Source organism: Passer montanus, unplaced genomic scaffold (genome assembly GCF_014805655.1).
Source record: "Passer montanus isolate IOZ18808 unplaced genomic scaffold, ASM1480565v1 scaffold11, whole genome shotgun sequence".
NCBI lineage: Eukaryota > Metazoa > Chordata > Aves > Passeriformes > Passeridae > Passer > Passer montanus.
Window position 1 is genome coordinate 2,022,914 of NW_024357613.1, and position 22,910 is coordinate 2,045,823.

Below are 22,910 nucleotides of genomic sequence, written 5' to 3' on the forward strand. Positions count from 1 at the left end.
AAGGAAAAATACCTAAACACCTCCCGTAGGACTTACTGCAGAAAAGTTACCAGAGCATCTAGGGAAAAGGATTTTCTACCAGGTAACTGGTCTCTTTCTAAAAATCCTGCCTCTCTTAGGAAAGGTTTTAACTGAATGATCCCTTTCTTGCTAAGAAGGGAGTTCATGAGCCTACAAAATACCCTTGCAATCTGTAGAGGAGAAAAATTTTAAAAATCCCTCAAAACATAGTGTAGAACCTCAAACCCAGCATCAGGCTTCATAGCTTAGCCTTGTGAGCATCTGAGTCAATTATCCAATAGTCTGATCTGGGGGAAACCCAGGAAGAGGGTGGCACAGGGTATTTAATTTTATTATGGGAGAAGCTATTACGGAAGTTCTGGCCTGCACAGAATGTCTCCATGCAAGGTTTAAGTTTGATTGAGAGTCAAAATCTTACCACTTTCTTTAGTTTCTCCTTTTATTTTCTCCTCTTTATATAAAACCACATTTTTGTATTTCCAAGGAAGTAGGTAGAAAATCAAACAAGTTAAGAAAAGTTACATTATTTCATTGATGGCAACTCAGAATACATCAGTAATAAAACAAGCAAGATGGTGTATTACAACTACGGAGTTTTGCTTCAAGAAGTGAAAACTCCAAAAGGGGGAGATGGATATAGTGGGAAAACTACAACTTGTGGCACAGCTACATGTGAGAAAAAGGATTCTGAACCACACATGCTGAAAACATCAAACATACTGCCAAAAAGTCAGAAGAAAAAGAAGGGAAATAAATAAAAGATAACCCCTATGGCAAAAAAAAAAAAAAAGAAAAAGAAAAAAAGAGTACCTGAGCTGTATCAACAGCTGTATCATCAGGCATGGTTGATACCATGCTGTTGGCTGTCCTACCTTGACCACATTATCTCTCTATGCTACAAAGACAAATGTTTTTTAAAAAAAGGAATATAAGTGTTCTGGTCAAACCCTGGGTCATGCAAAGAGCATATCTTTCTGGAGAAGCAATACATAAGTTATTATGTAACTAAACATTGTTTAATATACTATACCAACATTGTTTTTCATGTCTTTTCTCATCACTCTCTTGCTTGGTTCCAGTGGACAGATCAGCAGCTGCAATTTTTTTTGTAGCAGGTAGATTTAGGAACTCCAGAAGGGGATTGCTGATTATCAATATTTGCAAGGGTTGTAATTTCAGTGTATGATTTTTTTATTATTCCTATTTTGTAACTTTATGCACTAGCTTCATATTACTTCTGAATCACCACCAAAAGTGACAACTTCAATTAGGTTTTTAAATATAGACAAGACAGAGGGAGGTATTTGGAAGCCAAGCACATTGTATTTCTCCCTATCAGCCTCTAGGCAATCACTTGGATTGAAACCATGCCAGCAAATGGAACACTCCTGTGTACATACCTCTGTTTTACCCTCAGTGAACTGGACTTGTTCATGTAGTTACTGATAGGGTGAAACCACTATGGAGAATGAAATGATCTCCTGAGTGAAGCTGGTGTTTCCTCTGACTGTAAAACATGAGTATTTGACAGGGCATATGCATTGGAGTTTATATAAGTGAAGTCTGTGAAAGCCAAGAGAACCTTTCTGGACGATGTAGAAAAAGCTCAGGAAGTCAGTAACAAAACAAAGAGCTGCCACAAGTGTCACCCCAGAATTACACACAGCTCTTAAGCTTCTTCCTCCTGGCAGCTGTGTGAACATTGAAAGGTCCTGTTTTAGGACCACAGATGAGTCCCTCTGGAAAACGAGACGAACAGAACAAAAAGTAAGTGGGTTTGCAAGTGGACACAGGACTCACAAGGAGGGGAAACTACCAAGGAAAATTGTGGAAAAAAACTGCTCCTGCAGTCACAGCACGAAGCTTAAGCTGTTGGACTGGCATCAAAATCCATTGGCATAGAAGAGGCACGGAAATTACCAAATCAGTCCTAATTTGATATCTGTGTTTCCTGATTCTGCAGGAAATAATTTTCCAGGTGTACATTTTGGGATGGTATTGCAATGTAACCTTTAAACACACTGAAACAAACTAAACATATTGTGGAGGAAAAAAATCAACAAATTTCTCAAATATTTCTTTTGTCCATATGGTTTAAAGAGCGAAGAAGAACACCATGTTATTCTTCAGAGCCAACACAGCCCACTCTTTTCATGTTTATTCTTATCTCACACACTTTTTCTTCTGCTTCTAAAAGGAAAATATCTCAAATCTATTGAGAACTTCTAACACTCTTGAGAACTGAACCTTATTATCACAAGAATGGGATAAAGTAGGTGGATGCAGAGGCAGCACCTTGAGAGTCCTTTATCCAGCTGAACTTGTTAGATGAGTGTATTTCTATTTTAAATAATCATTTATGTGCATTAGGCAGCAGGTCCACTTAGACTGTTGAGTTTACTCAGGGTTAAGCTGGGAGTCTTGCTTTGTGCATTGGACTCTTTTTTTCTCTAAACAATTCTATTGAAAGCTGACACTGGCACTTGGAAGCATTCTGAACAGCTGCTAAGAGTATGATGATGGTAGATCACACAGGCCATCACTGAGGTGTCATTCAGCTCTCAGACCTGTAAACCAATCTCCTTTAATCTTCTTCTTTGAGGAGTGTCTGAATTGCTGAGGGCTTAACATATTTTCTCCTAGAACTGCAAAATCATTACTCTCCCTAAATTTTGCAACATCATCATTGTTTGCTGAAAAGGGAGTTGCATCTTTTGAGTTATCTGTGGGTAAGTGGTGCACTTTCAGCTGCAAAATCATTACTCTCCTTAAATTTTGCAACATCATCGTTTGCTGAAAAGGGAGTTGCATCTTTTGAGTTATCTGTGGGTAAGTGGTGCACTTTCAAGGGTAACTTTTACAAATTACCAGTATCTATCAACAACAAAACTAAGGTCTGTGATAGTCTAGAAAACATCCCTTTCAATAGTTTAAGTGCAGTAAGGAAAGTGTGCGCTTGTCTCACTAAGACATGAATTCCAGCTCTACATTTTTTTCAAAGCAAGCATTTATTCCTTCTAATTATTTTCATATTGGGCAAAAAATTCAGTATATTTTATTTTTCCAGAGGAAAAAAACATTGACAATTGCAATGAAGTATTATCTAAAGTGACAATTCATTCTTGCATCTCCTAAAATACAACTATTTGGCTCAATTAAGAAAAGAGAATGGACACCAAAATGCTTTGGTAACTCAAGGTACCATGTTCTCATTGACTGCATGCAAGTTCTTCCCTTCCCTGTAATACACAAACGTGTATCACAAGAAACCTTTTTTCCCTTTACCCACTACATCTTTTCTTATATTGAATTACTGACAGAGGTGCAACTTACTGCATAAAATATTCAAAGATATGCAAACATGTTTGCAGAGAGCAGCCACAAACCTACAGTAGCTGCCTAAAAAGCAATTTACTGTGAACACAATCATGTTCTCTGCATCTGTTACATGCAGTTGGCTGCATCCCTAAAACAGTTATTCTGCTATTCCAGAAAATTCTGAAACATGGTCTGTACAAGCCCGTGGAACAAAATGTTCTGTCAAGAATGCTGCTGATACTGTCAGTATTCTTCAAGGCAAAGGGCTACAAAGTGCTGGGAATTATAGCTTGCAATTGCAAATAGCAGGCTTCCTCCCTTCCTTTTTATTTTAATTTGAAAAATGTTTTACTTACAAGCCCAAAAGAACCTGTTTAGACATCTGCTGCCTCTTCACCTCTTACCCAGCACAGGACATGATGTTCAGTCTTGCCTAACCCAACTCCTGTTTCCTCTTGCATGATCACCCCAGCTGATCCGGTCCCTTTCCCTGGAGGCTCCAGGCTTCAACCTGGAGGCATCTCACAGGGATGGGAAGAGTATGCTTCAAAAGATAGTGCACACAGAAAAATGACAGGATGGTTTGGCACTCCCCAGGTGTCCAAAGCAGCACAAACACAGGGATGGGAAGAGTATGCTTCAAAGACAGTGCACACAGAAAAATGACAGGATGGTTTGGCACTCCCCAGGTGTCCAAAGCCAGTAATGTGAAGAGCATTCCCTCATTTGCTGATGCAGTCATTATGGGTTCTCCACAGACTTGTACTAGAAACCTGGGATAATTAGTCACAAGCCATCCTCACCCTGCAGCATGTGGCACAGATTCTGCAGCTACCAGCACCAGTGACATTAGTTTTGACACATATTAGGGTTACATAGTTTATTGGTGTTGATGCAAATTTTGATTTTGACATAAGCCACATATTTTTCACTTTTGCTTAAGAAAGCAGAAAATTGCAAGCAGTCATTCCAGCACTTAACTTTGCTAAAAACCTCAAGAAATATCAGAAAATATTCCGCTGTAAAAGAAGATTGTTTTCTGTCAGGGAAGAAAGAGGAAGAAAACTATTCTCTTCTGATTCTTGTGTACAAATCACTTCAGTTTTATTAGCAAACAACAATGTAAGGAATTAATATAAAAAAGTTAAAGATGCCATATTTTCTTTGCCACAAATTGCTACATACTCTCTAGCGACTCTGGGTGCTCTGATTATTCACTTAGTCTCTTAGGATACACTTTCAGCTAAAAGATATTAAATAACCTTTTAAATCAGCTATTAAACCACCTTTTCCCCTAAAGCACAATGCAATAAATGGATAAGAATAATGAATAATAAATAGAAAAGTTAGTAACAAATTCATTGCTGCAAAAGAACAAAACTAGATTTCCTTTCTAAAATAATTTTTGTGACTTATCAGTCCAGTCGATTTGGCAGGAGAACCCGGCTTGGGTTTACATGTATCTGTTTCGAATGTACTCTCTGTACATGAGAAAGTCATCTCTTCCCAGGGGCTGCATGTTTCCTCTTCCAGCCTGAATGTGTGCATGGAAAATCTCTATGGATTTCCTATCAGCTCTTGGAGGCTGGACTTCGTAAATATTGTCTTGAGAAAAGGAGGAGATGGGTATTCTGGAAAAAACCAAACATGCAGAATATTTGGAGCTTTAGGTAAAAATTTTCCACTGAGAGAGAGAGGAGTATTTATTTTCCTTGAAATATACAGAAGAGTCAATGAGAGGGCAAGTTCCCAATAGATAATTCATTTACCTCGATTTTTATCACTACTGCAGACCCGGTAAGACCCAGCTTTCCAAGTAGGGTAATTAGGTAAGTTGTCATTAATCCCATTAGAGAATACCTTCTCACTTCCCTTTGCCCTGCCCTCATTTCTTCATCCTTCCTCAGATCTGCTATGGTAAGTAAGTACCCCAGCTAAAGTAGATCTGTGCCATGCATTATAGCAGATAAAAGAAAGACTTCATTGAGCTTCTACTTAGTAGCAATTATAACAAGTCATTATACTCTGAGCCAACACAGAGAAAAGATTAATTAGGAAAGAAATTTCCATCTAATTATCAGGAAGCAGACAATTTATTATAAGCAACAGCACTCAGATATTTTATGAAAATATTTTAAAAATCTTCTTCGTCCAACAAATAACATATTTGAGTCCCAATAGACACATTTTTGGGCTTGAAGTTTCTCAGGTAAGAAAGTAAAGTGGCAACTTACTGTCAAAGCTCACTAAGCAAACATCAAAGCAAACATCAACCAGCCCAAATGCAATGAAGATTCAGATATTAGCATCATTGCCATATTCTACAGAAGCCAGAGTCATGACTCACTACCTGTGTGCTTTTCAGGAGGCAAGAAAGTTATTTTTATGCATAGAATCTCTTCTTTTGAAGTGAAAAAACAAGTAAGAACTAGAACACAAGCAAAGGGAAAGCCCTTCTATAAATAAAATGCCCTAATAAACTCCTACTTGCATTATGGGCACAAACTAATGTTTAACACTGTTTCTAAATGAGGATCTCCATTAAAACCATGAAAAAACTCTAGCTCCCTCATTTTACAGCCTTTTATTTTAGTCAAATATATTGTATTTTGGATGTTTCATCATGTGACAGTTCATTAGTCTTAAAGAATTATTGCAGCGTGTCATGTAGGATACAGTGTGCCTATATCCCAGTACAACTGGAATACAGTATATAAAACAAAAAGGTTTCCAGATTAAAGTAATACTTTTCAATTTTATATTTCAACTTTGCATAGCCATACATTAATTTGATTACTCTTTGATTGCAATGACAGAATTACTTATACAAGTATACTATTGAACTTGAGACAATAAAATCACTGATCCCCCACAGAGTTTGGCCACATGCTCTAAAACATTTTTTTTTCTCAACAATGTGATAGTTTCTTCTCATTATCACTTCTAATTTATTTGTTCAGAACTGGTAAATAACCTTAGTGTAGATGCTTTAAAAGTAGATGGTTTTTGAAAGCATCCATAGTTTCTGCAGTACTTATTTAACCAGTGTAAAGCATCCAAGCTGAGACTCCAGCAATGGCATTTGACACTAGCACACTGTACTAACTTATCAATGTCACTATCTAACAACAAAGGTGTCACTTAATCAAATATAACTGGTCTGTCTGGTCCACTAGCAAGTGGGCAATTAAGTAAAGAGCAAAATAGAGCCATTACACTAAATTGATGCCTTCTCTATTTATTGATTGGTTTCTAAAGATACGACATTTCTGAAGCACTAATGACTCAAAAATCCTTTCCTTAGGTACAATGGAAGCTGGGTAGCAAAGTGCATTTAATTTTGAGCATTTAATAACCAAATCTCAATTTTCCTCCTACTTGCATCAACATGATAAAAATATATTGAAAGAACCACATGTTCATGAGTGCCAACTTTGATTAATAACCCTGTATTAAGCTGTAACTATTTGTAAAGTGCTTGCATTATCCAGTCATTTAATTAAAAGTTATTTCTCTAACATATTCATGTAAAAAATCTATTTTACTTAATAAGTTTATTATCTTACAATAGTCATGAAGGAGAGCACGTTATTTATGACTTGGCTATCAGGTTTCCCTAGAGACCTGCAGCTTTATGGCCTCCCAGTGAAAATTACGTAGACAGGAACATAAGCTTTATGTCATGAAGGACAGCACCCTTGACACACAATTTTCAATTATTTTCATCCCACTTATGAGCAGGCTTCCTGGTGTTATGGTTTCACCAAGAATATAATTGTCTCTACAGTAAAAGATACAGTTAAAACCTTCAGTTATAATGAGGATGTCCCCCATACTTCCAAGGAAAAGATCATGGTGATATAGATTAGCTCTCAGACATATAGCAGTCACCAGAAAGCCACTGCATTTGTTTCAACACTGCATTTGTTCTCCTCAAGTCTCTGAAGTCTATTTAAAAAGTAAACAAAATTGGCTTTTTCACCTTGTTTGAATCCTAAGCAAACACTCATGAAGATGATCAGAGGGCTAGAGTAACCCTCCTATGAAGACAGGCTGATAGAGTTGGGGTTGCTCAGTATAGAGATGAGGAGGCTCCAGGGAGACCTTGTATCAACTTCCAGTGCCTAAAGGGGGCTGCAAGAGAGCTGCAGAGGGACTTTTTAAAGGGCATGAAGTGGTAGGCCAAGGGGGAGTGGCTTTAAACTGAAAGAAGGTTTAACTTCTTCAGTAGGCAGTAGGAGGAAATCCTTCTCTGTGAGGGCAGAGAGGCACTGGCACAGGTCACCCAGAGAAGTCGTCTTTGCCCCATCCCTGGCAGTGCTCAAGGCCAGGCTGGATGGGGCTCTGAGCAGCCTGGTCTAGTGGAAAGTGTCCCTGCCCATGGCAGGGGGTTGGAGAACTGCATGGTCTTTAAGAGTCCTTCCAGCCCAAAGCATTCTGTGACCTGACCTGAAGCACAGGCACTGAAGACAGCTTGGACCCTGATGGATGCACCAACCACTCTTTGGTAGGACGATGTTTAAGCATGCCCACACTCTTCTTTTGTGCTACAGGGAATCAAAACACTCAGTTCCCTTTTCAGAAGGGAATAAAGTTTCTTGTACTCCTAGATAAATGTATGAAGTACCTTTAAAAAGGTTTTCAGAGTGTATTTTTACAACAGTATTATTTATATCATACCAGAATGAATACTAAGGAATTAGGAACAGGTGCACTGTGTCAGCCAACAGTAATTACACTACAGTACTTAAGAGTCTGTCTTCATACACATTATAATAGATTGTGCTAAAAGTAGCCCAGCTCTGTTTAGCTCTATTTAGCCCTAAGTAAAATTTCATCATTTTTTCTTTCATGGAATTTCTAAGAACAAAAAGAAGAACTTCAATATCCTTACACATCCTCCACTCAACTTCAGTATTATTTCATTGCATCACTTTGATCCCTGTTCAAGTCCCCATTTTTTATTTATAGTCTATACTTAACAGTTTCAAAATTCAAGAAGAACCTTCTCTTCAGTATTTATAAAATATATATTTGAATTCAGAAATATCACTGCAGCAACATAAAAATAAGAAATATTTCTTCTTTTGTAATGGCTTCATCTGTTTAATTAAAATGGTTAAGTGTTTAAAATTGTGAAATGTGGGGTTATTAAAAAAAGATTTTCTTCAGAAGTGTGGAAAAGACAACTAACCTAAACTGAAATTATATCTCACTGCTGATATGAACCTAAAGTTTTAGACTGGGTACCTAATTTTACTATGAAAAGAACTAGAGTTTGATTGCATTTATATCATATATGAAGCAACCACATGGGAATTAAATTTGTCAGATTTTTTTTTTCAATTTAAAAGGCATCTAACATCAAATTAATAAAAGTTAGTATAATTTTTTAATTTCTTCAAGAGCTTCTTGAGAAACAAGCGCAAGCTGTGCCTCAGCTACTGTTACTTGAAACCCTCCCTCTCTCCCTAATCTTGAGTACACTTATGTTCATTCTATTCTATTTCTCAAAAGTTAGTATTCTCCAAGGAAATTCCTGATTCAGAGCAGCAAATCAAAGTCAGTAAGAGAAAGCTTCCTTGTTTCAGAGTTGAACAACATGCCTTTTAAGAATGGCTACGTTTGTGACTTTAACTGAAAGAACGATCTGTCACCATCCTAACAGTATTTAAACATTTTAAAAATGTTACAGAACAAAACCCAAAGAAAAATTTTAAGCAGTCTAGGGATATAATGTACTAAAAAAGAAATCACTAACTCTAAGATATTCTATTTCCTCTCTCATCTGCACAGAGGAACATGTTTGGTAGAACTGGCAAGGAGAGATGATTGACATGACTTCGAGAGAAGGCGTGACAGGAGGCACGGATTTGTGTGCCCTATGACTTTTACACTTCTACTATTCAGAAACACATGGAAATTACACTTGGGAAAAGAGAAAAATTAACATGTGACTATCCCAAGGCCACCAGAATTCTGTGTAGAGACTCTCTTCATTGTGTTCATTTTACAGCATCTCAGCATTGGGAAAAAAATTTACATTTAAAGGGGTAAGAAAGGAATGATTATCTCCTAGACTGTCTTACATGCTGGGAGATTTTGCAATTACAAAAAAGAAATTGCCTTCATTCATAGCAAAATTATTATTCTTCTTACAAAATATTTTCTTAATAAACATGTCTATTTAAAACATTCAGGCTTGCTCCCTCATACTGGAAAACAGTTTTACAGTTTGCCAATCTAATTTACTACTTTAATACACATTATGCATGTTTTATTATAAAACTACAGGCTCATTTACCTACAAATGTGGTATCAGCACTTTAAATGTAGGTAATACCAAGTGACTAAACACTGCTATTAGACAGTATTGTCTCATACACAGCATCACATCTGTTTCATGTCATTCTTTCTCAGCCCAGCTGAGACTCACCTAGTCTCTCTCCCTACTTAGGTATAAATGTGTTTAAGGTTTCCTCACATCACAGCACACAAGGGTGGACAAGAGGCAGTGCAGCAAACAAACTTGAGGCTTCTGTAAATCAACAGACTGCAGAAAAGCTTTTGCAGTTCTAAGAAGTGGCCATGCTGTTGGATAAAGGATCATGTACTAGGGATAGAAGTAAATAAAATTCTGCCTTGCCTTGGTGAAACTTTAAGCTGCCTACACTACAGGAAGATGTCAACTGGGAAGGTAGTACTTGATCATCTAAACTGTAAGACCTGGTTCAATATTAGTATGACATTTGGATAATACCATGACCCTTTTTATACACTAGTAGTAAGAAGATTCTAATGCAACTTTGAATATTTTCTAGTGGAGAGTAAGCAAGAAGAAACTGCCCTCTAAACTCAGTAGATTCAGCATTTTCTGTTAACTCAGGATTGCTAAGACTTTTAAATAGAAACCCCTTGATACTACAAAAACTAAAGAAGAAAACAAAAAACAAGACTCCCCAAAATAACACAAAAACCAAACCCCCAAAAAATCCAAACCCTCAAAAAACCAAAAATACAGTTCTTCATGCTATGCATTGAAACTCCCTATGCAGTGAAGAAAATGGAAGTGTGACTCTAAAGCAATTTAACAACAAATTTACCTGATCACTTTTCGTATCTAATGACAAAAGCAAAATCAGTCTAAAGGGAAAAAGAAAAAGAATACTTACAAATTTATAACCTTATCCAAGGGGCATTTTGAATAAAATTGCTGGCTGCCCTTGTCTTGTTTATGCTGACTCTGTCCCAGCTGAACAAACCTATGAAAAGCAGTAGATTGAAGAATAAATGAAAGAACTATCCCCCAAAAATCATCAAACAAAAATATTACACTAAGAAATTATATTTTTAGTCCTACTATGTAAGTCACTGATCATGATGTACTTCTCTGTGAACAAGAGATTTTTAGAAGTTCATAGAGGGTGTATGCATGAACTCAGAACCTCCTTTGAAATAAAATTTGCTTATCAATTGGTGTCACCCAGTATGTCACGGGAAGAAACAGTCCTCCCCTAAGAAACAGGCAGCTCTCTGCAGTCAATTTCCTATGTCTTTCTCAAAGCAATCAGTCAGAGGAACAGCCTATGGAAAAATCAGCAAAAGACAAAAAGTCTCTCAAGTTTCAGATTTAAGTCAGTCCTTTGCTGAATTCAATCTAACTTATTCATCTGAAATGCTGTTAGCTCAGATCCCATATTTACAACCACAACCTTTTGGGACAATTTCTCCATCTCCAAATATTTGCTGGAAGACACTGCCAATGGAAAATACTGTCTTTTTTTTTTTTTTCTTGGCAATGAAGTGGAACAAAATTTTCCGAAAAGCAGTTTATCACTAATCTTAGTCACTCAGGATAGGAGGAAAAGTCAGACAGATTCAAATGTAAATATATGTAGCTATCTTGCACTCAATTTGTTCACTCTCCAACACAGCTGTGCCACTGAAAAGACAAGTAAATGTCAGTTTTGATTTACTAGTTTAATTTTCTGAGGCAGAGAGTTTTTCTTAACAATGAGCTTCCATTTAGCTTAAGAAGTCTTACTGGTCTACTTCAGTAATACTTACTACATTTTAACCAGCAACTATTACCAGTGCAAAACAATTGCATGAAAGAGTACAGAAGTCAAATGAACAACATGTACCTAAGCAACTTATTGCAGCTTTTCTTTCTGCTCCATTCAGATTCTATACTGTAGAAACAAATGCCTCAGGGACAAGAAACATCATTTTGACTTTTAAAGGAATAAATGCTTGCATTACTAAATAAGAGAATTTCAAGTGGAAATCAAGATAATTAACATCTTCTACTGCAGGAGCTTGCTATTGAAACCAATTCTTAAAAAAAAACAAAGGCAAACCAATTGTGTATGTATTTTCATTAATTGCTTCAAATTATTCAATATTTTAAAAGTTACAAGACCTAAATGCATAGAAGCAAGTTTGTTGAGGTCAGGAAGACACCACACACAGTTGATCTGCAGCACACAACCTCAAATTATTACAGGGAGTTCCTGTCTCTTCCAAATTCAACCAATCTGGGCTTCTGTGATTTCTGTTTTGACGAGAATTATCTCAGCCATCAGTGAAAACAGGCTGAATAGATCCAAATTACTTTGAATTTGCATTTGCAAATAGGCGAAATACAGATCAGCTGACATAAAGCAACTTAACCTGAAGTACTTTGAATCTGTGAGATCCTGATCCTCATAATGAAAAACATGTAACATGTCCAGTGATGTCACGTGAAGTCAGGATCTTACATCCCCACTTCCCTTATTACAGTAGCAGAAAAAGGCTTGATGTGAGAACTGTCATCATACTGTGAAAGAAATTGCTGCTATTCTCAAGCGATGTACATTTTGCAAAGTATAGATTTAACTGACATCCTTTATTATATAAATCAGCACACCAGACCAGAAATAGCACCATGTCTTGTTAGCTGAAAGAGATAAAGAATTTGTAATTTTTTCTATTTTTAAAGCCTGCATTGCTCAAAGGAAATAAAATAAATGCAAGGTTTGTTGGTTTTTTTGGGTTTTTTTTCTTTAAAAGGCTATAAATAGGGAGCTTCAAAGCATCCAAGGGGTTTACAGTTTTACATTAACAATAGATTGAACATTAGTCCAGCCTGAAGAAATTATAAAATTGGAAGTAGCTGCAATTCCGGATGTTAATACAAAATTGTTCGTTTGCACAGAGACTCACAGTAGATAGAAGCTCACACTGGGCCATTTTCTGAACCACAAAAACTACCTGCTGTATCAAAGGATAGTTGTCAAATTTGCATCCATCTTCTAGGGTTAAAATAAAAAAGAAACAAAGGTAGAGGCATAGATGAAGGTAAAAATTTCAGATATAATGAGAAACATCCTCCTAACCCTATTCAAGTGTAGGATCTTGAAATGACTTGTAGGAAATAGGTTGAAATGGGAATTTTAAAGAACAAAAGAGTGCAAGAGAAATAGCTACATCTAAAGAAAAAGTAAGAGAAAAATAATTTTAAATATAAAGAAAAAAATGCATTGAATGGATTGAGGTACTAAGTCAGGATGAAACATCACATATCACCAAATTAGATATCACAGTGAATTAAAATTTCCCTTAAAAATTGAAAAGCTTTCAAATATAACAAAGTAGCTACTGCTATTACACATTAGAAAATAAAAACAAATGCACACAAGGCCATTTCAATGCATGTCTCACAAGTATTCACTTCAATACATACCCAGGGTTTTCCTGAGATGAAGTTTCTTGTATGGTATCACATTAAATAAAAAGACAACTTCTATTATTTTATATGCATTTTTATAGAACAAGCTATTTCATTATGACTGATTTGGAGTAATTAAACACTTGAAAAATGCAAAGCCTTTTTTTTTTGCCTTTTTTTTAAAATGCAAATCCCACAGATTATAAAGCTTAGAACCATGGAGCCATTCTTGGTTCCACTCTTGGTTCCATTGATAATTCTGTGGAATTTACTTATCAATGCAATATGGAATTCCCATGAATTTACTAATAAATTTCTAGGATTATATTAAGTGACAGGTATTTCTTTTGAAGCATCTTTCATTTGATGAAAGCTCCAAATTTTGCTTTCAGAGACATCTGCATAGCTTCCACAGACAGCTGAAAACAGTTTGATTTTGAAAGAAATAGCATACATAGGCAAATTTCTCCTTTAAGTAAGTTTAATCAAAGGCAGCACTTTGACAAACTGCACTTAACTAGCTCAAATTATCCTTTACTGATTACCACTGGAAATTTATCTCACCTTGCATATATTGCAAGATCATCTTCTGAAGGGATATCTGAAAGATTGACTCCATACACATCTTTTGTTGCTTGCACTACATTCTGGAACATAAGATTCAGATAAAGAATACTGTAACAACATCCAAAGAAAGACTGCTCTTAAAAAAAAACTTCCTTACAAGCCAAATTATGATTTCAGAAATGCAGACAAAAACAAACAGGTTTCTCACATCCACAGCAATCATAGCTTACACATGTTTTTAAAAGACAATAATTTATTAAAAATATTAATCAACACATTTATTCAACAACAAAAGAATTTTTGAAAGATATAATCAACTAAAACAACATATTAGGAGAATAAATTATATTCATAGAACATAATGGTGTAGTTATTAAATTCTGTTCTGTATTGAAACTTAATATAGAATAAGTCATATTTGTTCAGAACATGCTCCCACATTTGCTTTCACATTTCCTGCTGTCAATTCTGCAATAATTACAAACCTCAGGTTGAAAAGAACTATTTTTATTTTATACATTATGCAATCATGTCAGTCAACTATAACAAGGAATCAGTGCACATGCAATAGTTCACTAACTGTGTCTAGTGATTCAGTGCTAAACTGAGGGGGGTTTTCTGACAGGACATGTGGGTCAAATATAGAGACAACTTTCTCTTAGTTCAAAATTATTCAAAGAACTTCATAAACGTATGTCCTGACCAGAAGAATAAATGCATTTTTATTAACTTCTCAAAGATGTGAACAGAAAGGAACCAGTTTTTTGAGTTCCTCAGGTAATAAGGAACAGAATGAATTAACAGTGTAAATTATGACTAAAATTCAATGCATGAAAAGGTGCTAATCAGTTGGAATATATTTCTTCATATCAATACTAAAAAGTCAGATTAGCTCACCCAATTTTTAAGCCATACATACACCTTTCATTTAAGCATCTTAAAAATCTAAAAAAAATCTTAGGTCTGAGTGTTGAAGTGTGTTCAAAACAGAGAGAAAAACTGATGTGAGATAAATGAAATTCAATATTTCAAATCATACTCTGCGTTTACATACAACTTTCATTTAAGCATCTTAAAAATCAAAAAAAAAAATCTTAGGTCTGAGTGTTGAAGTGTGTTCAAAACAGAGAGAAAAACTGATGTGAGATAAATAGTAGGAATCAAGAATAAAATTTCAACTTGAATTTTTGTTAAAAAAACCTAGAAACAATCTAATATGCTGGAGAACAGGTATTCTGTTATTCAGAGATAATGGAAAACTTTCAGATACAATACCTTGTATAAACACAAATAAATAAATGTGCTTGTACTTGCTTAGGAAGAAGACACTATTGCACTATTGAAGGCTGAAAATCCATTATCTGAGAACACACAACCCTAGGGTAAAGACTGAATAGAATCAAAATTTGATTCGAGGCAAAAAAAAAAAGCAGTGTAATTTTCTGTTGCCTATCAGACGCTACATTTTATGCTAAGGTCATAAATACTTAATTTTCTTTAGAAGTGATAACATGCACAATCCTATAACCATTTAAATTAGCTGTGGCTTTAAAAAAAAAAACAACCCTGCCAGAAAACATAAGTATTTTCCAAATTTCTGTAGTGTACATTAGCATAACCTTTTGCTACGATACTTTCAATGGTATCCAAAATGGATACCTAAAGAAGGAATTTGAAGAACTATTACATGAACTAATAAAATAGATAGTTCCATAATTCATTATACAATTCAGTATTTTCATTAAATTGGCACCCAAGGGATTCCAACAAAATGGGAGTTATGCTAGCAAAAAAAGATTAATAGCCCACAACTGCAAATATACATTCTTTCCACCTGACTGGGCAAATTCAATTTATTTCACTATTTTATTCACTGCCATTATCTGCAACCTTAGTAGCAGTAATAGCATAGGACCTGTGTAGTAACATTATCATGCACATTTTTGAAGTTAGTTAATTTTTTTTAAATGCCAGACCACGTAATTATGGGACAGCAGTTTAAAAGTGTTCACATAAATCAGGTTGAAATTTAGACAGAATGAACATTAATTTACAGTTAATCAACCTAAGCAAGAGGCATTGGCCAAAAGGAATTGCCTTGTAATTCCAAGAGGTGGTTCTCAGGACCTCAGGTTCATACATGTCTTTCAGGGGGTTTGCTCCAGGTTAACTCCCATGGACTAGATGTTGATTAAGCAGGTAGATCAAGTACATTCCTGGAGAAAAGGAATCATTTGCATGCTCTGAGGCCACCTAATGATGTGTGCCAGAGCACAGTAACAGACAACAATCAGACGTGCACTACTGCTCTGAATTAACATATTAATACAGGTGCATTTTAAATTATGTAATGACCCAAACACCTTCCAAATGCCAAAGGTTTCTGACAGTAGTTTTCCTTTTTTTTAATATTGTTTTCCTTTGTGTTTCACTATGACACGACAAGAAGAATAGAAAAGGTTAACAAACAGTTGTGCTGCAGTTATGCTAATATCTACACAAAAAAATTGCACTGGAGACCTTTGTCACTAAATTTCTCCATGCTTTACTTCTGACTGTTTTATAATGCTTTTTTAAGGGAATGTGAATTTTAAGCTTTCTTGCCTAACACAGTAATTTCTTACCTCTGTGATTTTTGTATTGTCTCCTGTATCAGTCACCTTCACTGGAGTTGAACGTTGAGAAACAGCACCTTCATCTTCTTTATCTGTCCCAGAATCATCTTCAGAACTACTTGACACTGCTTCCTCACTTGGGGGTGGAGGAGCACTAGCAGCTGTTTTACGCTGCAGCACAGTTTCTTCTCTATTATTTTTGTTCCTATTAGAAAAGGCAGTGTGTATTTATGAAATCAGCAAGATATTAGCAATGAATATTTAGAATTCCTAATCTTGGTTATAATCTTTCCAGGGTAATAAGTTGCAACTTTTGCTGCAACTCTGCTGCAACTTTTTGCTCATCTTTTAAAACCCGTGATTGATTTGTCTTCTTTAATCTCTTCTTACTCCAGAGCATTTAAAGAAAGCCCAAAGGATTCTGTCAGCTTTTCTCTTCTTATTCCAGAGCACTTAAAGAAAGCCCAAAGGATTCTGTCAGCTTTTCTCCACCAATTCTCTGATTCTTTACTTAAATCCTCTCCACAACTGAATAAATAAAAAGGAATAAAAATTAATTGAGACATAATATCCTTGGTTTTGATCTTGGAAAAAGTTTCACTTTCTGATTAATAATAATACCCACTCCAATAGCTTCCTTAATCTTGGTTCCAAATCTTAATAGCAATGTCACTTTTTTCCTTTATTTTCCATACCTCTCCCCTCAATTTAATTCTTTAATCAGCAACATTTCTTGATGCAGTATGTATTTCTCACTCAGGAAATTCTAGTGAATATAAAGAGGTGCTTTATTTATAGGAAGCCCTCAAGATAAAGCATCTCTATGTAAGCAGGCTAACACTGGATTTAACTGTATGCACTCTGAAAGGTACATATTACTTTGCCCATCAGAAACCATATCAGACTTATGTGCCTTGCATCCTGTCCTACTGGCCACAGGAGAGTATTCAGTTGCAACTTCCTCTCAGCCACTGTCACAGTCTTTCAGGGAAGGCAGGTAATGAATATACATTAACTAATGAATAGCCAGTTTATAGACAAATCCCTGGAAATAGGGAAGGAACATCTCTTCCTTGCTGCAGTGACTGTCCCACATATCACTGACAGACACTGTGTCTCGTTCTAAAGGAAGACAGCTGCATGCTAAAGGCTGTGAAAAGAGCTCATAAATAGCTCAAATGCTATTTGGAGATGCAGGTCTAGTGCTCTCATCAGCATCACTTGAGCCCTAGTGGAGCACACCAGAACTGTTACAGAGGCTGCCTCTTCAAGTGAAATCCACATAGCAGCTTATGCCTGAACTGAATTAGCTACACTTTATATGCTCAAGGAACATGTATAAACAAGTAGGAGAGTCCTTCAAAGCTTCTGATCTGAGAGCATACCCCACCCCCAAGGACATTATTGTATCAGAAAAAATCTTAGAGCTGGAAGAAATGCCTTGGGGAAAATAACACCACAGGTGAATTTGATTTCTTGACTCAGCAGAACCTGACATTTCCTTGGACTGAAATGTACAGAAAGTTATGAAGACATAAGCATTCTTTTTAGGGGAAATAAAGGAATTTTTCCCTACTTTTCTACATGAGGTGAAGGTCACAAGAAAAGCAGTCTTTGCTGAAAGTTGAGGAATGGAGCAGGTAACCAAACACTGGTAAGAGTGTTACCCTCACCCACTCCCAACACGTACTCAGCCAAGATCTAAGCGTCCTTGGGACCTGACACCTACAGACAAAAAGAGAGCACCACATTTCCTTCAGAAATGTCTTCGATCAAAAGATGGTGACAAATGAGCAAGGCAAAGGTACTGCCTTGTGTAAGGCTAAATATGGGTGAGGTGCAAGAGAGAAGCCATGTTTTACCCTACAACACAGTCAGTGAAGAGGAAACCTTACAAGTGATACACAGGGAGTCCTGGAATGTGGCTTTGGTGGAACTGATTCTCTGTCCCACATCAACCCCTAAAAATCACAGCAAAGAGCTTGAATAAAAGTGCCTGAGAAAATTATATAATGGTCAACTATTTAATGGAGTACCTGGAGACAAATTAGTCCAAAATCTGACATTCTACCAAAGCGGAAGAGTAAAGATTATCCTCAAACTACTCATAAACTCAAATTCTTAGCAGAGATAAACCATGTAACATTGAACAGTCTTCCTGTTTATTCCCAGGGAATCAGTAGCACAAAATGAGGTTCTACTGGTGATAAGCACAGTCTACTCTCAACATTTATTCACAATGAGACCCTCAGGACAAGAGCACATGAGAGTCAAATGTTCTAACGTTTAACAAAACAGCAAGTTTTCAGAGGAACTTATAATGCTGTGACAGCACAGTAACTACTGACAAAAGGTTTCCTTAATATGAGCTACCAAAGAGAGAATGAATTCAGGAAGATTCTGCACAGCCCCTGTGGGACACAGTAGTGGAGCAAATAGAGTAACAAAGCAGGTCCAGGATGCAAAAGCAGCTAAATGAAGCATTTGTTAGTCCAGCAACTGTTGCTGGATTGTTTTATATATTTTTATCCATAAATATTTTAATAGCATATTTTATCAAAGACAATGCTGAAACTGGCATTTATTGCTGTTTCAGAACATGCACTATTTATGAAAAATTTATCATTTTTTTAAAGACAACAAGAAAATATGCACGCTGTCAACTCCAATAGAGAACAGAGTTGCCGTTATGATGAATAGATGATAAAATTTTAATAACTTCTGTATATTAGTGATGAAACCTTCTCATGAATTTCACTTCGAGGAATCAGAAAACAGGAAATATTAAACAAGTCGAATTAAGAATTCCTAGTGTCAAATAAAAATCTCAAATTAGACATAATTTTCAAAGTGTACAATTCTGCAGTATAACACCAATAAATTTTTTATTTCCCACGTAACATAGAATATTCTTCACAGACATACACATAAGATTCTATATATTTTCATTACTATTAAACCAGAACAAAATTTCTGATTTCACACTTACCCTAACACAGATTTTCCAGTTTCATCAGGTTTACGAACAGTGAATGGACTTGGATCAATTCCCACATTCTTAGGCATAAAATCTCTGCCAAAATAGAAAGGAAAAAGTGTTTATCAACACAGTGCAACATATAAAATGTTTAAATTTTCTGGAAGAACCACCTCTAACATCTACCTGGGAACTAAAGAAAAAGTATAATCATAAAGATATATCAAGTTCTAACTTTATAATTTCAAGTTGATGTACACATAACCTCGGTATTTAAAAAGCTTTCAGTTGCATTATTTAGTTCCATAAAACATCTACAAGTATCACCACTTGCCAAAGATGCTAAAGCATCATGCTCCATTCCTGTGCTGAAGAGGCCTGATAACTCAGTGCTTCATACATTGTTTTCAAAATGCTGCCAACACACAAATTGGGTCAAACAGCTAAGTGAAACATAATCTGCCTGGAAATCTTTAGTCAAACCATGATTCAGATTATGCTCCGAATAGCCAGCTGACTGCTGCCACACAAAAATCCCCAAAAATATCTGACCAGCTGTGAGAAGCAGATGAAGAAAACAACTGCAAAATGAGAGCAGAACAATGAGAAAACAGTTTTGAAAGTAGCTTCTGTGATCTGAATCAACAGAGAAATGTTCATCTCTCAGGCATCAAGTGCCCAGACAACTAGGCACTCCATAACAAAAAATAATTGGAAATCTAATTGCTATTCCAACCAATTTTTTCTTAGAGTAACATTTCCATGTAGCATTGTGATTTAGTTTCAAGAACTTTGCTAAATTTGAAATGACACATATTTAACCTAATAAATCAAACGCATATTTAATTCACACCAAATCACACTAAATCCATTCAAGCATTTAGAGTCACAAGCCATCCCAATATACCGTGTAGAATTGGTCATTGCCAAGCAGAAGGTCTCATCAAAACTGCTCAACTCATATGGCCTAAAAAACTCATTGTGGATATCAATTTCCTCTTCATATTTGTGGAATTTCTTCACTGTCAACTTGCGTCTGTTTTCAGCACATGTCACTGAGGGGGAAAAAAATAATCTTTTAACTAGCAATTACTGACTCTTGCAAAAATCCAATCAAACAGCAGCCTGCTCACCTAGCCACCACACCAGGCAATTTTTTTTCCTACAGTGAGATCCCCTCTGAGACAAGGAAATATGACATGAAGAAGATTCATTGCACATCTTTAATAAATATGCATTATCAACCACTGTAATTTGATTTCACTTCATGATGACAATTCCTAATAAAACATGCTCCACAGCACCCTGGAGAAATAAGACACACCAGCTATATTGTGTCATCTGTGACAGGAATAGGACCACCAGCACAGACTATAAATATATGCTAATAGACAAGAAAAAAAGAAAAAAATAATCAAGTGTGCCCTGGCTCACAAATGCATGAAGGTCAAGTTTTAGCCACTGGTCAAGTTTTAGCCACTGAGGCAGCTCTTGCAACCACCTGCAACTAAAAAATAGTATCTCCTTGGAGGGGGAGGGGATGGAGAAGTATTTAAGAAACCATTATGGAAACACTCTTTTTTTCAGACTTGGGATCTAAAACAACTAAAAAGCATTTGTGACTAAAACTTCTTTTTCAAGATACTCTGCAAGGCAAGGAGCAAATATAGGTCCTACCTTCATCAAAAGGAAGAGGCAAATGCTTTAGCACACCTGTGGTCCACCAGTAAGTATAGCTGTACAGGAAAAACAGAAACACAATTGGTACAGGAGACTGGATCTTGTACCCAGCCCATCCATACAGTGTCATTTCAGCAAACATTGCTGAATTGGAAGGAGGATTTCAACAGGCCCCTGTCCAACTACTTGGCTCTTAAATCAAGAAATTTAAACACATGAAACTCAATACAGGTATGGACAGAAGAGTGGTTTTGTTTCATTAAAAAAATACATTTCAGGTTCCTACCTCTACAGCACTGAAAATTAATGTATTGATGCCTTAGTACATATCAAAAGTATTTATGTATTTCTCTTGTTTTGATCTTTGGAAAGTGGGAGGAATGGGGGGAAGGCATCCCTTCCCAGATGTTATTCAGATCCCAAAATTTAGGAAAGATGTATGAAGAAGTGAAGGTCAATGATAATAAGATCAGATGACTGTCAAAGCAGCTGACTTCTACACAAAGAAATACATTTTGATATAACAGCTGTCATAAATGTGAGAGCCATTGGCATATCTAACAGCAACATTCAAGCCCTGCTGGAAGCTTATTCAGGATTTCTGTAAAACAACAAAGGAAGTCAAGCAACATTCATAAAACAAAGTATGTTTTAGCTTTCATTCATGTTTACACATTTTTATTGTCTCTTCTCAAATATACTTTAATTTCTTATCTGATTTATTCTGATAGTTTCCTCTATTTCATTACATGGAATGAAAATACAATTGTCTTCATTGATTTTTATTTCAAATACTTGTGTATTCACAATACTGTGAGGGCTGTTATCAGTATTAATATGGTTATCTCCTACTCCTGTCAATGTAGCCATCTGCAGCAGACACAATGGGTGTATTCCCATGGCCAGGGATAGGCTTGTTAGTGGGATTTAGGAGATGGTACAGGCAGGAAAACAAACTTCAGTTTCAAGAACTGTGTATATCCTAGACAATAAGGAATGAATTATGCCTGATGGCCCTGCCTCTTCTCAAGGTACCATGCTAGTAAGCAATTTTCTCCACTATCTTCAGAAATTATGTGCACACCCAGTTTTGTTGCCTGCATAAATGATAAGTTACATGGCAACACAAAGTCTCCTTTTCCATATTCCTTTCACGTGAATCATTAATTACATAGAAGTAAGATATGAACCTTATTAAATATCTTCCTCCTGATGAGGAGGCAATTACAATATAGGAAAAGCACAGATAGTCAAAGGAGTTTCCATGACAGGAGACATCATCTTCCTTCTCCTATACCCTTGATTTCGTTACGAGTGTCGTTATTTGTTTTGCTGCTGTGCCCAAGGAACCTTAAAGAGGCACTACACAGACAGGCAGGGAAAAGTTACACAAAGAACTTGTCCAAATGTTTGGTAGAAACAAAAAATCACTTAGAGGAGTTTTTTTTTCACATATTTATTTCACCTAGTTATTACAGGAAGGTGTCATTTTATTCACATAATGAAACATCTTGATTGTATATTATAAGTGTTCAGAAGAAATTCTGGTTAGAATGAAAGGTAAAAATAATTAACAAGCAAATTAAGCGTAACAATATTTCTTTTTAATATTCCACCTCATTTGAGAACAGTATGTGTGACAAATAAGAGATGGCCTGTTTTAACAGAGTAACAGATGAAAGGGAGACAAGAACATTTGCATATTTGCAATATATCAGTTGAATTAATTTTAGACATACAATAATGTTCAGAACAAGTAGTTGAGAAAATTAATATTGCATGTTTAATTTATGCCTGAAATAGCACTTGGTTGTATGGCTCATATAAGCTACCTTTAAGAGAAGCCTCAGGACAGTACAAGAGGAGTGGAATTCAGAAAGAGCCATATCATGCACCAGCTGCTGCAACAGGTTAACACAACAAGCAGCCAACAGGGACTGATCACACTGGTTAAACAGCTGCAGTTTTGCCCAGACAAAAATCTAAATGCAGATATTCAGATCTGTCGTTTGTACTAAAG

The 22,910-nt window shown here is 36.0% G+C and overlaps 1 protein-coding gene across 1 annotated transcript in view; it reads right to left on the reverse strand.

Annotated features, from left to right (window-relative positions):
- Positions 1 to 4,204: 4,204 nt before the first annotated feature.
- FIG4 (FIG4 phosphoinositide 5-phosphatase) overlaps positions 4,205 to 22,910 on the reverse strand; it is a 51,523-nt gene continuing 32,817 nt past the window's right edge. The window contains exons 17-23 of the mRNA XM_039725878.1: positions 20,888 to 20,946; positions 20,118 to 20,265; positions 19,223 to 19,306; positions 16,243 to 16,438; positions 13,616 to 13,698; positions 10,512 to 10,601; positions 4,205 to 4,970 (exon numbers count right to left, since the gene is read on the reverse strand). Of these exons, the coding sequence (XP_039581812.1) occupies positions 4,793 to 4,970; positions 10,512 to 10,601; positions 13,616 to 13,698; positions 16,243 to 16,438; positions 19,223 to 19,306; positions 20,118 to 20,265; positions 20,888 to 20,946 (838 nt within the window). The 3' untranslated portion in view covers positions 4,205 to 4,792. The remainder of the gene's footprint in view (positions 4,971 to 10,511; positions 10,602 to 13,615; positions 13,699 to 16,242; positions 16,439 to 19,222; positions 19,307 to 20,117; positions 20,266 to 20,887; positions 20,947 to 22,910) is intronic.